The sequence below is a fragment of the Carassius gibelio genome, chromosome B23 (assembly GCF_023724105.1).
Source record: "Carassius gibelio isolate Cgi1373 ecotype wild population from Czech Republic chromosome B23, carGib1.2-hapl.c, whole genome shotgun sequence".
Lineage (NCBI taxonomy): Eukaryota > Metazoa > Chordata > Actinopteri > Cypriniformes > Cyprinidae > Carassius > Carassius gibelio.
This window is the reverse complement of record NC_068418.1, coordinates 18,460,914-18,485,322: the sequence shown is the minus strand read 5'-3', so window position 1 is coordinate 18,485,322 and position 24,409 is coordinate 18,460,914. Positions and strand designations below refer to the sequence as shown.

General features: G+C 35.9%; 3 protein-coding genes across 3 annotated transcripts; all 3 read left to right on the top strand.

Annotated features, from left to right (window-relative positions):
* The first annotated feature begins 118 nt into the window (after positions 1–118).
* slc25a33 (solute carrier family 25 member 33) lies at positions 119–7,727 on the top strand. The gene is made up of 7 exons (XM_052593985.1): positions 119–318; positions 3,055–3,228; positions 4,122–4,199; positions 4,905–5,005; positions 5,129–5,195; positions 5,779–6,059; positions 6,878–7,727. The coding sequence occupies exons 1-7, from the start codon at positions 278–280 to the stop codon at positions 7,078–7,080; spliced, it is 945 nt and encodes a 314-aa protein (XP_052449945.1). The 5' UTR covers positions 119–277; the 3' UTR covers positions 7,081–7,727.
* An 811-nt stretch (positions 7,728–8,538) lies between these two features.
* Positions 8,539–20,123, top strand: tmem201 (transmembrane protein 201). Its single transcript, XM_052593984.1, has 11 exons — positions 8,539–8,765; positions 9,894–10,014; positions 10,361–10,549; positions 11,118–11,297; positions 11,779–12,131; positions 12,402–12,605; positions 15,376–15,602; positions 17,794–17,856; positions 17,982–18,263; positions 19,068–19,196; positions 19,298–20,123. The coding sequence occupies exons 1-11, from the start codon at positions 8,641–8,643 to the stop codon at positions 19,393–19,395; spliced, it is 1,971 nt and encodes a 656-aa protein (XP_052449944.1). The 5' UTR covers positions 8,539–8,640; the 3' UTR covers positions 19,396–20,123.
* A 2,186-nt stretch (positions 20,124–22,309) lies between these two features.
* Positions 22,310–23,892, top strand: foxl2l (forkhead box L2-like). Its single transcript, XM_052594962.1, has one exon. It carries the CDS (start codon positions 22,521–22,523, stop codon positions 23,307–23,309), a length of 789 nt encoding a protein of 262 aa, XP_052450922.1. The 5' UTR covers positions 22,310–22,520; the 3' UTR covers positions 23,310–23,892.
* The last annotated feature ends 517 nt before the right edge of the window (positions 23,893–24,409 follow it).

Below are 24,409 nucleotides of genomic sequence, written 5' to 3'. Positions count from 1 at the left end.
GATTATTGCGAATATATCCGTATTTAACCTTTTATATGTCACTCCTGATATTCTGCAGCCGTTTGATTTTACAGTTTTGTTTGTGCATAAACTGATGGCGTGACGTCATGGACAACACCCCCGGCCAGCCCCTATGACGTGTGTCCAGGGTACTTATCCGGGTTTAAAGCGAAAGAAGCCGGTTGTCGAGCAACGTCAGGCCGCTGGCCCAAGCGATTACGTTTAGTTTTTGTTTCAAGTCTAACGTTTTTTTTTTTAGGTATAATGGCTCTTTGAAATGGCGCAGAAAGACACGCTGTTACATCTTTTCGCAGGGGGGTGAGTGAAAATGACTTTTATATTCGGTCTTCAGACTGGAAGGTCGACAGCAGCTTTAAACGCAATGCGGCGTTTGACCTTAATGTCACATTCATCACAGAAGAGTAATCAATTTTAATACTTTTTTTCTGTTATTAATGTATCTTCTGTGATATTTTGAAGATGTGTTCAAATGCTCTTTTTAGTTTTTAGCTAGCGATGAAACTAACCAGCGCAGCATCCAGTCACGCGACCGAAGCGGTTTAGATTGTTAAAATACGCGAGCTTGTTTGGTTCTCAGGTGACATTATTATATAGATAAGTTGATAATACTTTTATTAACTGTTGTAAAATGTTGCCTGGAGAGTAAAGACTTTATTTGGGTCTAGCCTGTCAAAAACACCGAGCAGTGTGTTGCATTACGTAATAATGTCATGAGCTACGAAAGACGAGACGAGGTTCATCTCTCGCGAGCTCTTCATGTTCTGCCTCTAAAAATGAATGTATGCATGTGAAATGTTGATTTATGAAATGACTAAATAGTCGTCTACACAGAATATTGTATATGTAAATAGAAGCGTCGTTATACAGTCTATGGTCTTTACATGCATCCAAGGTCATTCCGCAATTATTTACGACCCGTTTTTAATATCAGTCCTTATCTATTACTCATTAAAGACTGCTGTTGATGTCTATTTGCATTCACGAAAGTCATACTTTCTTGAGAACGCGCCTGTGTTTTGTAAGCATTTCAATGCCTTGGCTTTTCGCAGGCTGCTCATTGCCACCTGCTCTTAGTAAAATGCAGCTGTAAAAGTGCTTGCTTCTTTCAAGGACAGAGAGCTTCATACTCGTGTCAAGAATGCAGAAGCATGTGTGCTAGATTAAAGAGTAATGAATGAAGGTGAACGTGTACTTTTTTAAAAAGCACAATTGAAGTGAACGTCTTAGCTTAAATTTCACATGCGTTTTTGTGTCTGAAATAATGTTGAAGATAAAAATAAATTTTGTCTTTTTTTTTTCCATGTACACAGACCCCTTAATAAAATTTGTGAAATTATAATGTAATTTGGTAAAGTCGAATTATTGCACAATAATTAAATGATAGACTTTCAGTTATTGTACTGTTGGCAAAACATTTGACTGATTATTATTATTATATATATATATATATATATATATATATATATATATATATATATATATACATATATATATATCAGTATTTTAGTTTGTATCATTTGGAGTGTATTTTTTTTTTAATCTTAATATTAGTATATAATAAAAACATTATGTGATTCAAATGTATTGTATAGTGCTCATATTAGATATAAATTGTGAATATAACTCAGTAGCTATATATATATATATATATATAAGTAAAATTTTAATGGGTTAAAATACTCTTGTTGAAGGCAGAAATTATGTCCTCAAATGAGGTCAGAAAAAACTGTAATGTAATTAAGTTTCCTGCTGTTTTCATATATGCTGAAAGCTGGATAGGCATAGAAGAATGTAACCAGCTATTTTCCAGTTATATAACTGAAGTTCTATGTGAATAATTTCAGGTTTTGATCTCAACTAAACATTAGTTAGATTCAGGTGACTTGTTGTGAAGGGCACAGACATCTGCGTGTTTGTTTTATTCAAACATGGGCATTATATAATCATGCCCCAAGCTTTGTTTGTGCTACAAAATGGTCTATTATAAAAACATTCCCCTTGGTGCTCCGTGAGCTGGATGAGAAGGAAAGCTGTGTGAAGTAAGTCAAGAGGAGACTTGCATCAGTGTTGGGCTTAAGGCTTTTGTTGAGGACGTCTGCCCTTGTAACTGAATGTGCCTCTCAGACAGATTTGTGATTAATCTGTCCTTTGCTGTCCTGAGGTTAGAGGCACTGTGTTCTTCACATGTCTTGTACGTCTCTAACACATCCTGTGACCTGTGTCAACCTGTTTTGACTCATGTGAAACATGATCTGTGATTTAACATCTCCAAATTTATTTGCCTCAAGTCTCACTAGAAATAAACAAGACGCATAACAGGTGATTAAGTCTAATTGCTATGTACTTTGGTTATAAAAATGTCTTACAAGTTGGACTGGATTTTTGTTTAGTTAGCTTTGTTGTTTTCATTTTTCATTTGTTTACATGGTCATGTTCTTTTAACATTTGATTTAGAGCCAATGAGGACTTTAATCCTTTTATTTTGTAACGTGAATCCCGATCAATGTCACATACGTCACGCTGTGTCATTTTAATGAAGTTCAGTTTATTTTCCTTGACCTCACTCTCATACTCTTGACTCTTAAAACAGCCAGGAAGGTTGTCCACAAGCGTTGCTGACACTTGCACATATATTTGCGTCTAAAGTTTAGTTTGGATTTTAATGTGACCTCAAACAGCAAATGTAACAGCAACCTTTATCAAATTCTGTCTGTTTATTTAATCTAGAGGTCCTCAACCTTTTTTGGACACAGCCCAAGTTTTAGGTTGCAAAATTCTTCAGAATTTATATTTATGGCAAGGTTTAATTTTTAGCAGTCATTACTTCAGTGTCACATGATGCTTCAAATATGATTTGGAGCTCAAGAAACAATTCTTAATGTTGAAACTGTTGTGCAACTTAAATGTTCTTTTTTTTTTTATGATTCTTTGATTTAATAGAAAGTTCAGAAGAACAGCATTTATTTGAAAGAATCTTTCCTGTTACATATGACTAATTGAGTTGCTTAATAAAAGTATGTATTTTCTCCACAGATGTGGTGGAACCGTGGGTGCCATCATGACCTGCCCCCTGGAGGTGTTAAAAACCAGACTACAGTCATCTGGCCTCACCCTCAGACCTGTTTTCCAGGTGCAGCTGGGCACATTCAACGGTGCTGGTGTCATTAGACCGGGACCCGTCACCCCTGGCCTGCTACAGGTGTTACGGTAAGCAAGGAAGTACAAACAATATGACACTGTCATCCACCCTGAATGTAGATCCGGAACCTATATGGGGCGGCACTGCTTGACTTCTAAAGTCTGTTATGTGGATGCATTTAGCAACTGGATTTGATCTTCTGGATGAAAGCAGAGTAAAGCAGCTCTTATCCTGCTGTTAGCTGCAGCAGTTGATGATGATGATGATGATGATGATGATGATGACAAGGGGTGGGGTTTGTCTTATGTAAAGGCAAGAGGGATTGCAAGTGTTCCCTGTCAATGTCTATTTTGGGTAATTGGGCCCAGCATGGCATTGCTCTCAGGAACCGGCACTGTCACATGATGCCGCCTTGCTGTGCTTGGGTTACTAGCCACAAACACGAGCTGTCTCTGAGGGAGTGTATGAGTCTACGTGACTTTCGAAACCTCAAGAGAGACATTTCAATTTAGTTGAACTTTTCAATATCTATCTTAAAAAAGGACACCATGTTTAGCCTTAATTCTTTACGAGGAAGCATTTACCTTGTGACTCATTTTTGAATAGTTTCTAGTTTAAGGGAAAAGTATTGAAGTAGATGTTTGAATGGAAGTGATATGTGATATATTATCAAGCCGTAATGACAAAAAGAACTTCTGGAAAGTCACTTTGTGAGAAGCATGATTCATCAGTCAACATTCAGTATTTATCTGATAAAGAAGGGTTGTGTCATATGGGTGGCTTGTAAAGGAAATTAATATGTGTAAAGGTGTCATGAAATGTGTGGAAAGTTGTGCAGCATAATTGCAGTGTTCCAAACAAGCTGTGTAGGTGGATTTTAAACTGGTCTCATGCAGTCTTGATTGAAATGGCACACCGTATTGTTACATCGGTCTAAATCTCATCTCTCTGTCCTCATCAGGTCGATTCTAGAGAAAGAGGGACCAAAATCTCTATTCAGAGGATTGGGCCCAAATCTTGTTGGTGTTGCTCCCTCAAGGTACTGGTTCAGTTGGTTTCAAAAACATGTTTATATTTTTGTTTTCAATCTAACAATAACCGTGCCTTTCCTTGAAGCATGAATTTTTGAATTAAGGAAAAAAAGTATAATAATAATAGTACAATGTAATTGTATACTAAATCTCTTCATAACAATAACTGTACCTTTCCCTATAACTTAAATTTGAATTAGGAAAAGTAGTTGATGTTTAGATGGATAAGGTAAAAAAAGTAACACAATTCTTAGTAAAAAAAAAAAAAAGTATTGTAAATTTATTTCTTATTGAGTTTTTTTTTTTCTTAGAAACAATAGACATAGATTTCTCATGCTAGCTTGCTAAATTACATTTAAAATTAAAGTTACTTATAAGCAAGCTAGAATGTTGTTCTTCACTCCTCTAGGATGTACTTATTCTGTGAAAATTCATTCATTGTTTCCCACAGTTATCATGGCATTAGATCTGGGTGCTTATTCAGCTCTTTGTGCAGTTTGTTCCAGACATTCAGCACAGAGAACGGACTGCACTGTCAGGGACTCTCACTGCAAGCTGTTTTGCTTGATAAAACATTGGCAGCCTTTCAGTGTGAACGGCCTTTTTCATATTATAATGAACTGCACTGTCATGCGTAGAGAGAGGAAGCAGGGGGTGTTGAGTTCAACCGAGTAAAGTCGCTGAGATTCTGTTCTCCTTGTGTTCTTTTTCAGGGCCATCTATTTTGCAGCTTATTCAAAGTCGAAAGAGGCTTTCAATGGCATTTTTGTGCCAAACAGTGGAATTGTGCACATATCCTCGGCTGGCTTTGCAGGTGATGCCTTAAGGTTTTTAAAAGAACTTTTATGCAACATTGCATATAATGTTTCTCAGAACTATTCGATGCTTTCAAAGAAAGTGGGTGTTTGAATCACTAATTGCATTGTTTTTCTTACAGCATTCGTCACAAACTCCCTGATGAATCCCATCTGGATGGTCAAAACAAGAATGCAGCTTGAGAGGAAGTATGTTAATGCTGTAAACTTTCACCCTGTTTTACTCTCAATAGGGATTTTGCATGAGGGCATGACACCATATCTGTTTTAGACCCTTGAGTTGTGGTCCTTTTGCGTGTGAGAGTAAAGCCCCTTTCACACTGCCATTCCGGCAAATTCCGTACAAACTATTTGCGCTGTCTCTGTTATGCAGATGTCATGATGATTAGCATGTGAACCAATCTGCTGCAGTGCAAATATCCACCTTGACGCAGGCGTCGGGCTTAGCAGGCATGTTCTACATTTGTGCTATAAAAAGCGCCAGCAGTAAACTGCTAGAGTCAAATGAGAGAAGAATGTCAGATGGTACAGTCTGAAAATAGTCTGGCATTTAATTCTCCCTCCCACTCCACACACAAACCACATTGTGCAATGCAAATTAAAGTTGCAAGTAAACCTTTCGAAGTCTTTGACCTTGATTTTATTCTCTATTCAGTGCCTAAACTAGGTTTTGAAAGCCGAACTGTTACCTCAGAGTTAATCGTGTTAAATTCTTGACCTTTGTAATCCATTTCTTCCTGATCACCTGACCGACTGTCTCTTCGTCCTCCAGGGCACTTGGGGAGAAGAAAATGAACACATTACAATGTGTGCGGCATGTGTACAAGACTGAAGGTATGCGAGGTTTCTACCGGGGCCTGACAGCGTCGTACGCTGGCATTTCAGAGACCATGATCTGCTTCCTTATTTACGAGACGCTGAAGAAGCACCTAGCACAGAGTCGATTCACCACACCTGACACAGACACAGAAAAAGGCGCTTCAGATTTCCTGGGCCTCATGGTAGCTGCTGCATTTGCCAAGGGTTGCGCCTCCTGCATCGCTTATCCACATGGTAGGTTGTTTTTACCTGTCAGCCAGTGTAAACCAGCATCAGCCAGTCTGTCTAAAGATAAACGGGTTGCTTCCTCTTTAGCACTAAGACCTGCACTTTTATGACAGGACTTGTGCATGAGAAATGCAGTAAAATAATATTTTTATAGTACAAAAAAAATTGTTTTGGCTAGTTATTGCAACAACATGCAATTATTAATAATAGGAAAAACTGCAAAAAATCTGTTTTCACAAAATATTTAGAAGCAACCTTTTTAATTTGTTTTATATAGATATCAAGAAATCTTTCTTCAGCACTAAATCTGCATAATAGAAGGATTTCTGAAGGCTCATGTGACCTAGACTAGAGTGATGGCGAGTTCAGCTTTGTCATTGTAGGAATTTACAGGAATACATAACTTTTCTAATGGAATATATTTTAAAATGTAATGTCAAATTGCAATAATATTTCACTATTTTACTTATATTGATGTATATTTTTAAATTAAGATCAAATAAATGCAGCTGTGGTGAGCATAAAATACTTCATTCAAAAATCACAAAAAATATTTGAATTGTAATGTATTGTGTAAATACCACAACAAAAATTAAATGTAGATATTTATACACTACCATTCAAAAGTTGGGGGGTCAGTAAGATTAAAAAAAAGTCATGCTTTTATTCAGCAAGGATAAATGAAATGGATCGAAAGAGCCAGGGATTTTTACAGTATTAATAAATGAAATTCAGTAAATTTGATGGATAAGAATTTAAGAAAAGGGGTCTGCAGAAATGTATCCTAATTTTTAATGACCAACCTTTCTTGGTGTGTTTTCCAGAGGTAATTCGGACAAGACTAAGAGAAGAGGGAAGCAAATACAAGTACTTCTTTCAGACGGCGCGCCTTGTGGCAGTGGAAGAGGGATACGCAGCTTTTTACAGAGGACTCATTCCACAGCTCATCAGACAGATCCCCAACACCGCTATAGTGCTGTCCACCTATGAGCTCATTGTCCATCTGCTGGGAGAACCCTCCAAATAAAGCTGAACACTACAAGCACAAAGATACTTTTGACCAGTGGACAGAAAAGAATCCATTTTTGAACAGGGATGTTTATTTGAGTTACCTAAAGACTTTAAAGAGCTTTTTTTATTTTGCGTTGACTGCATATGTTATCAGAACTGTTTTGCTTGTTTGTGTTCTGTAAATGCCCGTATTGCATAGCTACTCCAAGATGTTTGTGTATACTGTATCAGTGTATTGCAAAAAGTCATCTGAATATACAAATAGTGCTTTTAAGTTAACTAAATTATTCTTATTATAAGTAGAAGCTTATTTTTTTTTTTGAAATCCTTGGACCTATGGTCTGTTATGTCGAAGAGTTCTGGAGTTAATCATTAATTGATCCGGGTTTATTATGAAGTTCTTGGAAGAAATGCAAATGATACTGTAATGAGGGCATAGGATGGCTTGTTAGGAGCCGATAAGTTCACGTTGCAATATTTTTTAAATATTTTCCTGCTTCATGACAAGTAGTAGCACTGGAATTTGACCAGACAATTCCTTTCACCTCTTTACTAGAAACCTAACATCTGTTAACTGTATGTTAAGTTGTTTATCTTTTACAGAAAATGAGGGCCTTGATGCACATGCTGCTGTTGGTTTAATAAAATAAATTATGGAAGTTATTCTTTTGCTGTTGTTGGAAATGCACAGAAAGAATCTACCTTTTTAAGTCAGTTTGGATGAATTTATGATTGTTAGCAAGACTTTGAGTCTGAGAAAGAAAAAAAAAAGGTAGGAGTCAATAATCCCAGGATCCCAGCTGTTTACGTGAAAGTTCCAAAACATGAACAAAGAACATGATCTTTGAGCCTTCTAGTAGATGATGTATTATCTCTTGTGCCACAGTTCTGTACAAAGTGAGAGGCATGCATGAATCAGTTATGTTGAAGATAATGATTAAGTAATGTCAACATACTTTGTTTTTAAGCATATTATCTTATGTTAATTATGATTCAACTTGTGATTTCTGGTACTATTTTGTACAAAAAATTTTAAGGTGACTGATAATTTTATTATATATATATAATGTTGTAATGTCTTAGTAAAGTTTGCGAATGGCTGTTACATACGCTGCCTCAAGAGGGCAGGTGTGTACCATATAAACCTGCTTCATTTCACTTTCTAGAAAAGGCAAGATTTAATTTATTGAAGGCAAGGCGTGTAGCAGCAATAACAGCAAAGTATTATCTGCAGATTTCAGAGTAAACCGAGATAGAACACAGATAAAGCTAATGGTTCAATATAAAGAAAAAAAAATATTGCACAAAAAGATTTGTAATTTAAGAGCAGATAACTTATGTCTTATTACATTGATTGATTGTAATGTTTAATTATAATAATGTTTTATATTTAACTATTTTATGTATATAATTAGCAAATAATTATTATTTTCCGTTTAGAAGAAGAACTTTTATTTTGACAGCTCTTGACATTGCTCTCATGACCTGGATATGGCCATGTTGTAGATTGATGCGCGCTTCTGTTGCCGCATGCACTACTCCAGCGTGGGGCTTCTTGTGAATAACACTACAGTCAATGTCCCGTTTCGCAATGGAGGCGTTTAACCAAATTTTACTACAGTACCCGCCATTTGTAGTTGGCGGTGTCGGAGCAACGGCGATCGCTGCAGGAGGGGCGCTGATCTACAGAATTGCAACCAGGTATTGTGTCCCTGCCCATAAGATGTCGCTGGGCCTTGTATAACGGGGCTACGGAAAAAAAACACTGCACTTTCCACGGTATTTCTATATAATTAACATGAATTGGCAGTAGTATTTTCAACAGTTCGGCCATGAAAAAATGCTTGCGCACGCGTGGAGCTGTTAAACAAGCACGAGAAAATTCATAAAATGGCTTAGGCATGTCTGTGTGGTATTTAAAACCATCCAAAATTCACTTAAATTAGTATTATTATTTTTCTTCAGTTACTTATATTTCTGTAAGTCAATGATTAATGTACTGCTTCCTTCAGTGTCTTCATTAATTTATTTGTAATTATTTAATTTTGTTGATAGTAATGGTGGTTTAGTTAATGACTCCTATTGTTATTACCGTGGTAAAAAAATAAAAAATAAAACTAATTTCTATCAAAATGAAGCGTATAATGCTAGACTTAACTTCACAAATACTTTTATTGATGTTACACAAAAGCTGTTCTATAATATTAAATGAATCGATCATATTTAGTCTAGTAAGTTACAAGGTATTCAGTTACACCATTTAATAGGCTTTGGAGTAGCAAGATACAAAATAAATTCCCAGGATTTTAGTTCTTTTACATTTTTAAGTAATATTAAACATGCCAGCTTTTTTCTTAATGTGGATGACGTTATCATCTTTTATAATGTCACAGGCTGAGTTTGTTAGTGTAATCAAGCCTCTGTCCTTTCTATTTAAAAAAAATCGATTTATAACTATTTATTTATTAAAATAATTTTTATAGCCTGTAAATAGAAACTCTATTCATGCTACTGTTAGGTAATCAGTCTCAGGTCCCGAGACATCCTGTCTGGAAAAACAAAATCTCAGTTTTACATTAGAGCCAGTGCTCAAGGTATACATTAATTTCCACTGAATATCTTGCATGTTCCATGGAAATGAATACAACCAAAAACACTGTCCTAGTTATTATACGGCAGGATTATTGTCTGTCTGCAGAGCAGGCCTGTGAACTGTTTATTGAGAACCAGTGGGGTGGTCTGTCGGCTCAGTGTTAATAGGAGTATGGTATTACAGTTGTTTTATGTTATTAATGCATGGTCCTAAATCCAACCATTTTTATCCGACAGGAAAAAACCAACTCATGTCAAAGTGAATTGTTGGTTCTGCAATCAGGACACAGTTGTCCCCTATGGGAACAGAAACTGCTGGGATTGTCCATACTGTGAACAGTATAATGGCTTTCAGGAGGTATTGATTTTGTGTTTATAAGATTTGTTTGTTGTGTCTCATCGTAAAGATTTCGAAAAGAAAAAAAATCATGTTACATGTGCTTATTTATACACTACCTTTCAAAGTTTGTGGTAGGTAAGATGTTTTTTTTTGTTTTTGAAAGCCTCATGCTTGCAAAGAAAATACTGTAATAACAGTTATATTGTGAAATACTATTACGTTAAGATATAAAGTCCTTAAGAACAACACATTTTCTATTGTTTTAATACTGTGCTGCTGGTGCAGCTTTTGGATATGTTATAAATGTACATTTAGTCAGTGTCAGTCAAGCAACTGAGTTTTTGTTTTGTGCTTGTTTTCATAGAACGGGGACTACAACAAACCCATTCCTGCTCAATACATGGAGCATCTCAACCATGGCATTTCAGCCGGTGTCCCAGAGTCACCGAAGACCCTGCAGTGGGTCAACTGTCAAATGCTTCTGTGCAAGAAGTGCAACAACAACCAGACTCTGAAGATGAAACAGCTGGCCTCGTTCATCCCCAGGGATAATGTAGGTTTATAATTCACTCGTTTCATCTCTTAATTTCAAGACATCCAAGCTTGGTTCTGAATAAGATTTGCTTTTATGCTTTTTATTAGTGCTGTCAACCAATTAATCGCATCCAAACGCATAATATATGTGTATACACACATGCAGAATATATTTCGAAAATATTTACATTTATGTTTATATGTATAAATATATTTAACATATATAAAAAGTACATATGTATTTATATATATATATATATATATATATATATATATATATATATATATATATAATTAATATACACAGTACTTACACATATATTATGTAAACAAAAACCTATTTTGGATGCGATTAATCGCGATTAATCTTTTGACAGCACTACTTTTAATAAAAAAAATTAGGCAAAATGTCATATATTAAATATTCCATTCACTAGGCATCTAAACATACTTGAGAGTCAAATTTTTTTAATTTTTAAAAAATTTAAATTAATTTAACTTTTTTTTTTTAATGTGAAAAGTGTCATCTTAAAAACAAGTAACATGCATTTTCAAATGTTAATGCACTGTGTTCACCATAATGGCAGGAAAACTATGATGAGGAGATTGAGGTGTATAAGCACCACCTTGAGCAGACCTACAAGTTGTGCCGGCCGTGCCAGACGGCGGTGGAGTACTACATCAAACACCAGAACCGACAGCTGCGGGCTCTGCTCTTCAACCACCAGCTCAGACGCAGTCGGGATGCTGATAAAGCCTTAATTAAGGTCGGGACCTCTATATATTTATATGGTTTCAAATCAAGCCACAAGACTTGACATGAAAAATGCAGAAGATTCCACTTTTGTAGCACTCTGAAGTGTATGTTCTAGAAATCTAAGAGATTTGATTGAGTGCCAAGGGCTTGACATGGAAAAATTGCATTGAATTTAGATGTTGCCCAGATAAAACTGCAATTTTACTACAACCTAGGTATCGTTTGTTACTTGTACCAAGTGTGATTAATGACCAGTCTGTTACTAGTGCTTTCTTAAACCGCAGATAAATGTGTGGAATTGATTGCCAGAGATAAGGAAAGACCTGTTCTCTCTTGCTTCTTTTGTGTCCTGAGTGTTTTACTGTACAGCTACTGTTGATTCAAGTTTAGTTTTTAATCAAGCTTGACATGCAAGTATCAAATACTGTTCCCATATCAAGTGATCTTTATTTTATTATTTTTTTTAAATCCTTTTCTATCCTTTTCTTCAGAACACGTACTCCCTCACCACACCAGCCTGGTTGATCTTGCTCAGAGTCCTTGCGTTCCTCGCCTGTGCCTTCCTTGTAGCTGTGGCTTTATCTGGATCTGGAGATGTGGCCTCCTCCATCTCGCAGACGTTAAGCAGAGGAGGGAACCAACCCAAAAACCCCCTCCAAAATGACAGTGAAAGCAAGGCTGAGGAGGGCAGCATGATGTGGGATGATCTGGTGGCTCTTCTGCCGGAAAAGGTTGTGGAGAACGCTCGACTCGTCTGGCAGTGTGGAAGTGACCATCAGATGGCCGTGGCTTCCTTTGGGCTCCTAACTTGCATCACAGGTGTCTTAATGGCAGGACCTGTCAGGTGAACCAAATAAATTATAAAGTTTATTTCATGAAAAAATTCATTTACCAAATTGGACATATTTTTTAATGTATTTGACATATTATGTAAACATATTTTTAGAATGGGTAAATATATTTTCTGATTAATGTATGAAAAAATGTGTGTGTGTGTGTGTATATCTGTATATTTTATTATATGTATTTATTTGTAATTTCTAAATAAGTGAATTTATACATATACATAAATTCATTTAAATTATGAATTTAATATATTTCTCTTCTCTTGAAGGTTGAGGAGGATTGATGTTGTGGCCGCTGTGCTTTGGCTCCTGGTGATATGTTTTTACCTGGCCGAGTGTTACCTCAAGACAGACATCACTGATTGGATGGAATCGGTCAAGTTGGGCATCACTTCTTTGTGTTGTCTGGTGGGATTCGCTGCTGCTGTGGCAACAAACAAATCCCAGAGTCAGAGAAGAGCCAGAGGTCACAGGTCAGAATCTGAGCAGTGACACTAAGATAAGATATTTTTTGAGATCTGTAATGTAGAATCAAGGGTTAGATTTGTTTTTTTTTCTCAGAACATTTTCCTTCCAAATGTATTCAGTTTACACTAACTAACTAATGCACTCATTATAAACCTCCATGGCCAAGATGTTGCTAAATAGGCCTTTTAAACACCATGCTGATTTATAAAAAGTAGTCTGTGTGGATGAGATTTCTCAAAGTACTAGGGAAGGATTGTTTATTGCCTTGACATTAGCACCATGCCCCTAATTTGACTAAGCAAAACATGTCAATTTTATATTTGTTTTGGTACAGGTTGAATTCATAGGTTTGGGGTAGCTTGTAAAGATACAGACTAGTTCATGAGTGAATGATTGTTTTTTATTTTTATTTTTTATGCATCTCGTGGTGTATAATGCTGTTTTTGCATTGAAATAGAAAATGCATTTTCCAACAAGAAATTGCAATGGTGCTTAGGGATTTGGGGATGTTTTTTCCATCATCAAATTTAAGCTTAACATTTTCACAACATGTGCAACTTAAACCTAATACTATACCCATTATATTAAACTTTAAAAACAGTTCTGTATTATGCCAATACTGCGCCGATCTCATATATGCAATCACATAACAAAAGTGAAATTATCACTGTTTAGTTGCCAACAACATAAAGATATGTTAGATTTGTGCTATATATTAGCTCAAGTACTCAGTGTTCGCTTTTGAGGTTAAGCTACAGCTGAGCACATTTGAGAGAGTCTTGAAATATTTGTCTCTCTTTGTTTAGATTTTTAACTTGAATTTCAAGTTCGTCTCCACCACCGGGTTGATTTTATCATCGTTACCTCAGTACAGAATTTATGCAATTTTTCAGAAAATAAATTATATTTACTATATTGTAAAGTATTACAGATGCACTACATTGTATCACGTGACATTTAGTTTGCATACTACTAACCACACTAAAGCTCTATAACACGTAGCTATCTTTCAAGTGGCTAACAAAAAGAGACCCATTTTCAAAACTTCTACAAATAAAGCTTTTAAAGGATTGAATGGAAAGCGAAGCATTGTAATTTGTGACACTACGACTATAGATTGTATGTTTTGTAGGTTTGCATCACTGTATTTCCCAAGTTACTGTATGCATGTGGCATATGCTGTGAAGTTAGTTTTTTCCTGTGATCAAAGTACTAATGTGACTTAGACACTTACTGTCTGCAACTGTTCTGTTATTTAAATCAATTCTGTTCATTTCCATTAGATGTGTATTAACTTATACAGATCGCATAGTACCTGTCCACTTCCAACAAGCTTTATTATATATAATTTTGTATTACCAAATGGAGAAACATGCCAAATATAAAGTTTCATTAACTTTTTTTATGATGACTTGTGGCACATTTCACTTATTTGAGTATTTCACTGTAGACATCAATATTGTTGAATATTACGTATCCTCATATTTCGTATCCTCTTCTTTTTTTTTCTTTTTTTTGACAAAGGCGGATGGTTGGTAAATACAAATAATAGTATGCATTTAGACTTGGCATTGAAAAAAGTATATATTTATGATATATAACATTTATTTAGAACAGCATTGTATTTCTGTGAGTATACTTGATCCTTTATTGACTATTTCATTTTGAGTCATTTAGATTGTCCGGAAGTATCCTGCCTCCCCAGTTAGCATACGAGTGAATAAGTCACTGAATTTAGCACTGAGGATATAATGTGGTAGGACCTGTCATCATGAAATCACAGATCTGTGCATGTTGTATCAGAAGGCTCATGGTGATGCCAGAGATTGATTGGAAGGAAAGTCATTGGGTTTAAGGAATATTGTCCATTTCGATATTGGTATTATATCTTGTCAAATCCAGTTTCTTACTAAGTTAAGACTTTCATTTGGACCAGTTTAGGAATTATAAGCAATTCAGTTTCCATAAAACAATAAACTAGAATTTCAAATGCATCTGAATGTTTTGTGGCCTCTGACCATTACAAATCTAAAAATCAGTTTGTAGCTTTTTAATACTTTTTTGCCCAGAGGCTGGAAATAGTTGTCTGACTTTGAGAAGCCCCTAACTGAAGTAATCAGTTTGTGGCATTGCTGTGCTTTTTCTGGTATATCATCAACACCTGATCATTGGCTTCTAGTGCTTTTGACATGGAATGACCCCAAAGATATAATGTGAAATGAGCAACTGCATTGTTGAATAGTGTGAAAGGGTTTCCGTCCAGAAACGTAAGATCAGATTTGTTGTAATAATTTTGTTTCTTGAGTAAAGCAGCATGTTGGAGTTGTATTACACTATACATTGCATCTTTTTATACTTGTATTATTTAACCCTATTATGAAACTAAAATAAAACGCTGATAAAATGCGAACTGTGTGTTTGCCATTTCTTTTAATGGTTGTTTGAGATGGAAGCTTGCTGTGCTTTTGTAAATTATAGAAATGTAACCAAGAAATTAGCGTGACTGAATGTTGGAACTGAGCAAGTGTATATCGACTGAGCTATTACTAATGTATAAATTCATACATTTACAGATATGTTAGCTTAAATTATATGTATTGTCTGAAATACATCTTACCAACACTGACATCTACTATATTCAAGTGAGGAGCCATTATCAGGCTTTTGAATTCTGTGGAAGTCTGCAGTTTTACAGTTTTCCTCCATAGCAGTAACTGAAGAGATATTTGCTCCATGAAAGTCAGCAGTGGACCGATTGTCTTCTGTCTGTTGCAGGTATCTGTCTGGCAGTTCTCCTGGGCCGTACTACACTAATCACTGTCCCTCGCTGTCTGCACCTGTGTCTGCATCCTCTACCTTCATCCCAACTCCTCCCCCCAACCTGTCACAGCTGCTCATCCGCCAGCAAATCCACAGAACACGCAAAGCCTCGCCCTCCTCGCTGCCTGGGCGACTCAACAGGGCCCTCTCTCTGGGAACTATCCCCTCCCTCGCACGAGCAGGTATAGCACAAGATAGATAGATGCACACTGCAAAAATAAATATGTATATGTGTGTGTTTGTGTATGAAAATTCAGCTTTGCCATCACAGAAATAATTACATTTTAAGAAGTATTGAAATAGAAAACATTTATTGTAATCTGCAATTTTACAGTATATTTAATCAAATAAACTTTTTTTAACCATGCACATGCTGATATAAATATTAAAAATATTCTAAATAAAACTATAATTATAATTAAATAAATATTGCAATAAAACGTAATTGGTTGTGCAATGAATTTGGCTTTTTGTAACATGGTTGTAATAATCATATAATGTAGAAAAAGCTTCACTTTGTTTGTGAAGAAGTGAGAAGTGCAGCTATAGTGAGGGGCCCCAGGTGCTGTTTTGTGGAACCGATGCAGAAGTGCATGATGGGAAAGATGTGGGTCACTGACTGACTGAATGCATGGTACAAGGAACTCAGCTCGCTCTTCACCCAAGACGGTGCCGCACCTAACAGGGGAATTTTGCCACCTGCCAAAGAAAACTGCGAAGTGTGATTGAGAAATAGTCTGTTCAGTATCTCCAGCTACCTGCATGCTAAAGGGATTTTCCCACTGAGAGTTTTGAATTACAGGAAGGGACCAATTTACATTATCTTATTCCTTGACGTTTCTGTTTATCTTTGAATTTAAAAGAAAGGTAAATCTATAAATAGAATATGTCATTATTTACTCACCATCATGCTGTTCAAAAGCTGTATGCTGTTATCTTTTCAAAAAAAAACTGTCCAGTGACTTATATCGACCACAGGCTATCAAACTCCAAAAGTGGAGTTGTGCGAAGAACATTGTTCACAGATTATGCCCTGCATTTCAGTGTAGAATTTTGGAGCAAAATAAGTAAATAATAGAAATGTAATTTTTCAATTAACTTTTGCTTTTTAAAATGGTGTTTTAATTAATGTTTATGCATTTAAAAAAAAAAAAGTTACCTAATTGACTCACAGTTTTAACCTACCAACATATTGTTGATACTGTATATCAAAAGGAATGGTGGGGCAACAGCTTGGTTTGCCATCGCTTTTAACTTTGACCTGTCAGTAAATGGGACTTTGTAATACACAGGCTTTTAAATCCTGGGATCAGGGTGATGTCGGGAGTGGTGTTTAAATGACTGTTGTGAGACCGTAGAAGAATCATGGTTCGTTTCATGTGTGGATCTTCAGATGAGTCCAGATGCGACGGCAAGCGTCAACCTCCTGTAATCAGATGCAGTGGTGATAAAAAGGGCTAGAGCTTGATCTTTACGCTCTTGATTTAATCACACACACTTGTTTGAGAGATCTCAGCGTTTGAGTCATTTCCACCTCATTGCGTTATATAGAGATGGATATGTAATGGTGATCTTCAAGAGTCCAGTAAGATCTCTCACAGCTCGTTTTTACAGAAGCAGTATCACTCATCTCTCCGTCACACTTCTACAGGAGGTCTTGAAAAGGCTTTTGTGTGAGCAGGGTCTGTACCTGCTCCATCATGTACCTTCACCCATCTGCTCTGTAATGCTCAGTAATGGTGCTGCTCCTCTACAGCTGCAGCTGTGTTGGCTCCACATATGGAGACATTCCTGGAATGACAGAATGAGAGTGTTAAATGTCTGTACTTCGCAGTTGGATGATTGTGTTGTATCATGAAAATTGCTAGGAATTTCTATCAGTCTTTTGTGGGATTGCTATCTTTCGCTTTGTGAGAAAGCAGCCATGGAAATGTTTCAAATAACAAACTGCAGTTGACTGTCCAGAAAATTCCAATTTTAAGAAATTGGGTTTTATTCAGGAAGGAAGCTTTAAATTGATCAGAAGTGACAGTAAATACATTTACATCGTTGCAAAAACATTTCTGTTTCGAATAAGTGCTGAACGTTATAAGAAATTTGTTTTTCAAAGAATCTTGAAAAAAAAAAAAGTTCCCACAGAAATATTAAGCAGCAAAACTGTTCTTGATGTTGATAATTAGCACGGAATCATTTTAGAATGTTTTTTTTTTTTTTTGAAAGATCATGTGACTACTGGAGTAGTTCTGATGCTATTAAAAAAAATCAGCTTTGCATCATAGGAATAAAATGCATTTAAAAAATGGAAAGCAGTTTTAAAGTGTTTTTTGATAAAATGAAACAAAAATGATTGCTTATTTTTTCTTTTTCTTGTAGATTCAGGTTTCCTATTCAGTGGGAGTAGACCATCTTCACAGTGTAAAGACTCTCCACCTTCAGGTAACTGAAGAAGTGAAGGAATTGTTGTATACATCTTTGTGAACTCACACCAGATAAATTGTATATGATAATTGTCTACTACTTATCAATCACATCGCAATTTGATAAACAACATTTTTCAATAGATTACTACTCTCTAAAATCTGGAAGTCGACCCTCCTCTCCTGGACCATCTCCAACCCCTTCCGTGGCAGGATCTGTCACTTCCACCTCCAGCTCCGCCAGGCAGCGCCGGCCACTCATCAGTCCGGCCAGACTCCACATCAGTGGGCAAAAACTGCGGCTCTTTTCCTCTCCTCTGGAGCCTTTAAGTTTGGCCCCACCGCCTCCGTTTCTTTCAGAGCAAAGCCACGTGAACAGCAGCGGATTCTTGCCTGATGCTCCACACCTCCATTCACAGAATCATGGTATAGGACACTTTTGGATGTATTTTTAATCTGCATGAATGTCATGAAGTTTCTGTCAACCATTTGAGCTTGATTAATAGTATAGAGTGGCCCTAAAATCTTACCTTATTTTTTTATTGCTTTATTTTGCTTTTAAAAAATAAGACTGTCTAAATGCTTTTCTGAGGACAACATACTAATGCTATTTTTAAGGTGCAATCTTTACTCTATTTATTTGGTAGTATTACTTGAAAATTATATTGTCCTACTAATAACTGAAGTTTAGAAACTTTTACATTTTAAAAACCTCACATCATTCAAGTATGTTGGTTTTATGAGCAAATGTGACCCTGGACCACAAAACCAGTCATAAGGGTCAATTTTTTTTTATTGAAATGTATATGCCATAAGAGTAAATAAGCTTTCCATTGATGTATGGTTTGTTAGGATAGGACAATATTTGGCTGAGATACAACAGTTTGGAAATCTGGAATCTGAGGGTGAAAATTTTGTGAAAAAAATCGCCTTTAAAGATTTGCCAAAATGAAGTTCTTAGCCATGCATATTACTAATCAAAAATTAAGTTTTGGGATATTTATGGTAGGAAATTTACAAAATATCTTAAAGGAACATGATATCTTCACTATATATCCTAATGAGTTTTGGCATAAAATAAAAATGTATAATTTTGACCCATACAATGTATTGTGCTACTTATGACTGATTTTTTTGGTCCAGGGTCACATATGTTATTTATTTGTTCAGTTTTCAGTATTCTTGAACTTTTTTATGATTGATATAGATATGATTTTGTTTGAAATTCAGGTTCACTGATAGATGAGGGCAGTGTGTTTGAGCATGTGGAGAAGCGAATGGGCAGCTCCTCCGGTTCTTCAGACTGCCATGTTGACACGACCACAGGAAATGGAACTGAGAGCAAGCCTGGATGGAAAGGTGCGAATAGGAAGTTCATTAGGGTAGCAGTGTTTAAACTAACTGGGTTAATTTCTTCTGCATAATTATTTATTGTTTGAATGTTTTTGTCTTGTTCACAGGTTTTTTGGGCTTGATGCTTTGGCCTGGTCTTCTGTTTGCCAGCCTGTCCATTAACTTAACCTTCATCGGTTTCTATCTTTATTACAATTGGAGATGAGCAAATAGAAAAGACCTCAGGAGTTCAAAGTCAAACTAGGATGTCCGCAGGTCTTTGTCACCTGAGTGCTCAGTAAATCTGGGGTCTTTACAGGAAATACATGGATGGCATTTCCTTTGGGTGACGACTACAACTTTATTCTTGCTGCTCAATAGTTAATAATGGAGAAGAAAGGAATTCTCAAATAAATGAGAAGACCACATCCTCTTAACTTGAGCTCTGTTAAATACAGCTGAGATTCTACATTATGCCGCAAAGTATGATGTGAGCTTTGTAAAACATGTTTTTGTGCATGTTCATTCATGTGTCGTGTTTTTAAACACTGAATGTGTTTCAGACTGAATGCTTGTGCTGTTTAGTTTAACAGAATGATGTCAGTTAGGCATATGTTGCATCTTTATAAAAAAAATTATTTGACGATTTTGCCGTATTGCTGTACATTTTAAGTGTTTCTATTTATCCTACATCCTGAAAGAAGAATTCCATGTCATGTCATTATCGTAATGATGTGATATTATCAAGTGCAATGTGTGTTGATCTACTTTTTGTCAATGTGACACTGGAGGATTTGGTTTAGCTAATGTCTGTTACTATGTCCATTGAGCTTTTGACTCTGTTTTATGATTTAACTCATAATGTCAAGGGAAAACAGGATCATTTCATATTTTGTACATAAAATAAAGGTGTTTCAGTTACCAGATTGAAATAAATCTCCATTGTAATAGTTATACCTTGGTTTTGGTGTCTTCTATTTTTGGTTTTGTTGTCTTCTGTAGTTTTTCCACACTCATGTTAAAAAATAATAATAATTAAGTATCTTCTCTGAATTTCTCTTTTTCTCTAGATTGCTTCCTAATCTCTGGCATTGTATATTACAAATATTGCTGGCTCCTTGATGAATTTCTTATACTCCTGTTTTGTAAGTGCTCTGCTAAGTGCATAAATGTAAATGTAAAGCTTTCTTTTTCAACATTCAGAAATTCTTAGCATGTATTTGTAAAGTCAGTTGCTCACTGAACAGGTAGTTGTGAAGGGTTTTCCTTGATCTTCTTGATAAGTTAAATTTTGTGTTGCAGTTCCCATATCATGATGTATTTGAAACATTCAGTTGTTTTTGCATGTTACCCTTTTAAATTGTGTTGGAGAACTATGCAATCATTTACATTTTCAAAAAGTGTATGGAAAAATATACAATGGCAACTGAAAGTAAAAAATAAGTTCTCCAGAGTTTATCTTTCTCCATCACTGGCTGGGTGTAGACAGTCTGTCTCCTGAAAGAATGATAACAATCTGGATTCTCTCAGTATAGGATGTTATACAGCTCAGAGTGGGTGGTTATTTGAGAGATGATTAGGATTAGGTCAATGTCCATTTTCCAAAAAACAAAGAACAGAATGCAAATTAATTTTAATTAGAACCCATTAATGTGTTTTGGAAATGGTTTAGAAAATGGATTTCTGATGCAGTTAGGTAACTGAAGATCTGAGCCACTGTACTTAGCAGCGTATTTGTCGGTGCACATAAAGATGAAACTGGCTGAGTGGGAAATTCCAAAAAATAAAAGTAAAAGAGGCAAGTTAATACATGCATCTTGCTGTAAGAATGTTTCATGTTATTGTAAGACACATTCAGATTAAGGACATTACAGCCTGTGGTCAATTATACTGCACATTCCATAAATCACTTTGATATTACAATACAATGATTTTTTGAGATATATATTTTTGCACTTAACCTGCAAAAAAGAATGTCCATTAGAAATTATATTTTACAATTTGTAATTTTTTTTAATGTGTTTATTGTAAAGAATCAAAATTCAAGATTCATTCAGTGAAAATAAGCAGAACTGTTCACACTGCAGTTATTAAAATGATAGGTAACACTACAATACTGGTTATGTTTGTTAACATTAGTTATTAGTTATATAGCAATAAATAACTATGCATGCAGTTATAAACAATTATATATATAAAAAAATACTGAAAAGCATGTGTTAATCTTAGTTATATTATATACATGTATTCATTAAACCAAAGTTGTATCTGTTAATAGTATTTAATGGACCTGAGCTAATATGAACTAACAATGAACGGACATTAAAAAAATAAATACTGTAACAAATGTATTACTAATTATTAGTACATTTTCATGTATGACTTAACTAACCTTAACTAATGAGTAATTCTGGCTCATTTTAATATCATAATGCAAGTCAATCTTAAAGCCAGATTCACACAACGTTAGTCCAAAAGACTTTCATTTTCAGCCTAAATTCAGGTAATTAATTCCAGTCCAATCACTATCAGAAGAAAAAAAATACTTTTTTTAAAAATCCTATTTTTTAATTAGTTTAAGTCTTCCTTTTACAGCCCATATTTTAAGAAAGAAAGAAAAAATCATATCAACAAATATAAAGTTATAAAATAAGATATGTTTTGCATATAGAAGTAGGCAATATATAATATTAGGCTGAGAATAAGGTCTTAACAAGGCGGCACCTTTGATGACATGTTTCATTTATTTGATTGGACGGAGCTGTTGTGGGAAGACTGTGCAGAGGATGAAGTTTACAAATCAGATGCTCTTTGTTCTTGAAACATGCGCAGTCCACAAAATCCCCAAATGCGTTAGTTAAATGTTATATATGTGTCTAATATTATTTATAGCATGATTATTGAGGCCTGCGGATTAAAAATATGCGCACAGACCTTTTAAATACGATAAATGACAGAATGATTTGCTTTTTGACATCGCAAACTTTAGCCTGCAGTTTTAATATTTAATCTAATATTTGAAAATCAATTGCACAATCAGTTCACAACATAAATAATAAGAATAAAAAGAAAACATTAATGTTGGCTTAACGCAGTGTTTTTTAATGCCGGCGACATCAAACAGATGTTTACTGTAACATTTACCAAGCAGTCAAAATACGTCTGCGACCCTCGCGCGCCTCTTTCATGTTGATTTCGCGAACTTTTGACCTCAGGATACCGACAAGAGGCATGGCAGGTAGGTGGAGACTAAAACAAATCCGAAGCACACCTGGACACTTTTAACTTTACACCTGTGCTGTTCGCTACTGAGAATCTCGACTTTTCATCCATCCAGCTCAAGCCCGTCTCATGGATCCCAGCGCGGGGTCTGATAACCTGCAATCCCGCGATACCGCAGAGGACGGCCAGGGTACCGCGGGGGATGGAGGAGCCGCTCCAGCTACAGAAAAACCTCCTTATTCGTACGTGGCTCTCATTGCAATGGCCATCAGAGAAAGCGAGGAGAAGAAGCTGACCCTGAATGACATCTACAGCTTCATCATATCCAAGTTTCCATACTACGAGAAGAACAAAAAGGGATGGCAGAACAGCATCAGGCACAATCTGAGCCTCAACGAGTGCTTCGTGAAGATTCCCCGGGAGAGTGGCGGGGAGAGGAAGGGGAACTTCTGGACGCTAGACCCAGCGTTTAGCGATATGTTTGAGAAAGGTAATTACAGGCGCAGGAGGCGCGTCAAGAGACCCTACCGAACACCACCCTTACCGTCTGGATTTAACTTCACCGACTCGTACTGCATGCAACAGGAGCCCGTTTACTGGCAAAGCCCGTTCGTCAGCACCAGCTCCTGGAGCCACCAGTCCTGCTCTCCGACGCACATCTCCGGCTACCTGCAGCCCATGCTTGGTAACGCGCGCCCTCTGTCTCCAAACGATTACGCCAACTCCCCCGTGAATTATTACCACGGTCAACACCATCACCTTCACCCGTCCTACAGACCATACCACCGGCATCCGAACGCTCTGGTGCCTCTGAGCGGCATGACTCCTCCGGTGAGCCCTGGAGGAAGCTCCATCTCCGCCTGCAGCTACCCGCCGCACAACGGCCTTCCCGAACAGGTGCATCATCCGTTTGACTGACGGACAGACACGTGAAAACTGAATATAAGTAGGCTAAAAAATTCATTTGGATCTAGATTTGCTACGTTTTTTGTTACGTTAACCTTTAGAAATGTTAAACGTGCTGTTTCAAGTCAGAATGGCTGGTTAAGATTAGGTCGAAATGTTGCGGTCGCTGCATTAGTTTGTTTACTGTATAGCCTAACTAATGGGTTTTACAGTTGTGTTTTGTGGATTTTCACAAATGATATATTGTTACATTGTTAAACTATTGTTCACTTAGAAGCCAAGAGACGAAGAGCTGTTCAAAACGGACTTGGTTGTTGGCAGGTTGTCAGTTTCCATTAATTTCAGCAAATGTTTAGAAAGCATCAAGATACATAAGCGTATTTATTTTCACCATGTATTGAGATCTTAAAATTGATGTACGGTTTGCATACCGTTTAAAAATGTTTATATTTTATTTAGTGGAAACTTATGGAACAAGTTGTTTACAAGAGTTCTTTATTATGCAAAGGTGTATTTTCTTAAAAAAAATGTATACTGAATAGACATGTTCAGTGTCTGCATTTCTGGAGTTTGAAAATATTTTTTTATATGTAAATGTTCATAACCTGTTCGAATTTTTCTCTTATAAATTTCTGATAACTAGTCATGTCTCCTTTATTTGACTATTTATTATATATTACTAGGCTAATTGCATTTTATCAAACTTATTTTAAAAATTATAATATTAAAGTAAAATTTAAAATATATATCTTTTAAATATAGTTGTAGAGTAAAAAGTATTGCTGATTACCAATTGTTTTATTTTTGCAAAACGCACAAAATGACACGGAAATCACTTTCCGTTTCCGTACCTAATCTTACCAGTGTATGTGTTAATGCTTAGTGCAGTGAAAATACCTAATTATAATGAATGTTAACGATTAATGGTGATTAAAATTATGAAATGATTATTCCAAAATATGGAGCAAAATCAGAGTTGTGTTATTTTAACTACATAATACACTGTAGCTAAATGGCGCCCCCTTGTGGCCTTTTGCTAATATAATAGCTAACATTTAATTTTTCATACTGTGTATATAGACAGTTTATGTTGATTGACCACTGCTTATATA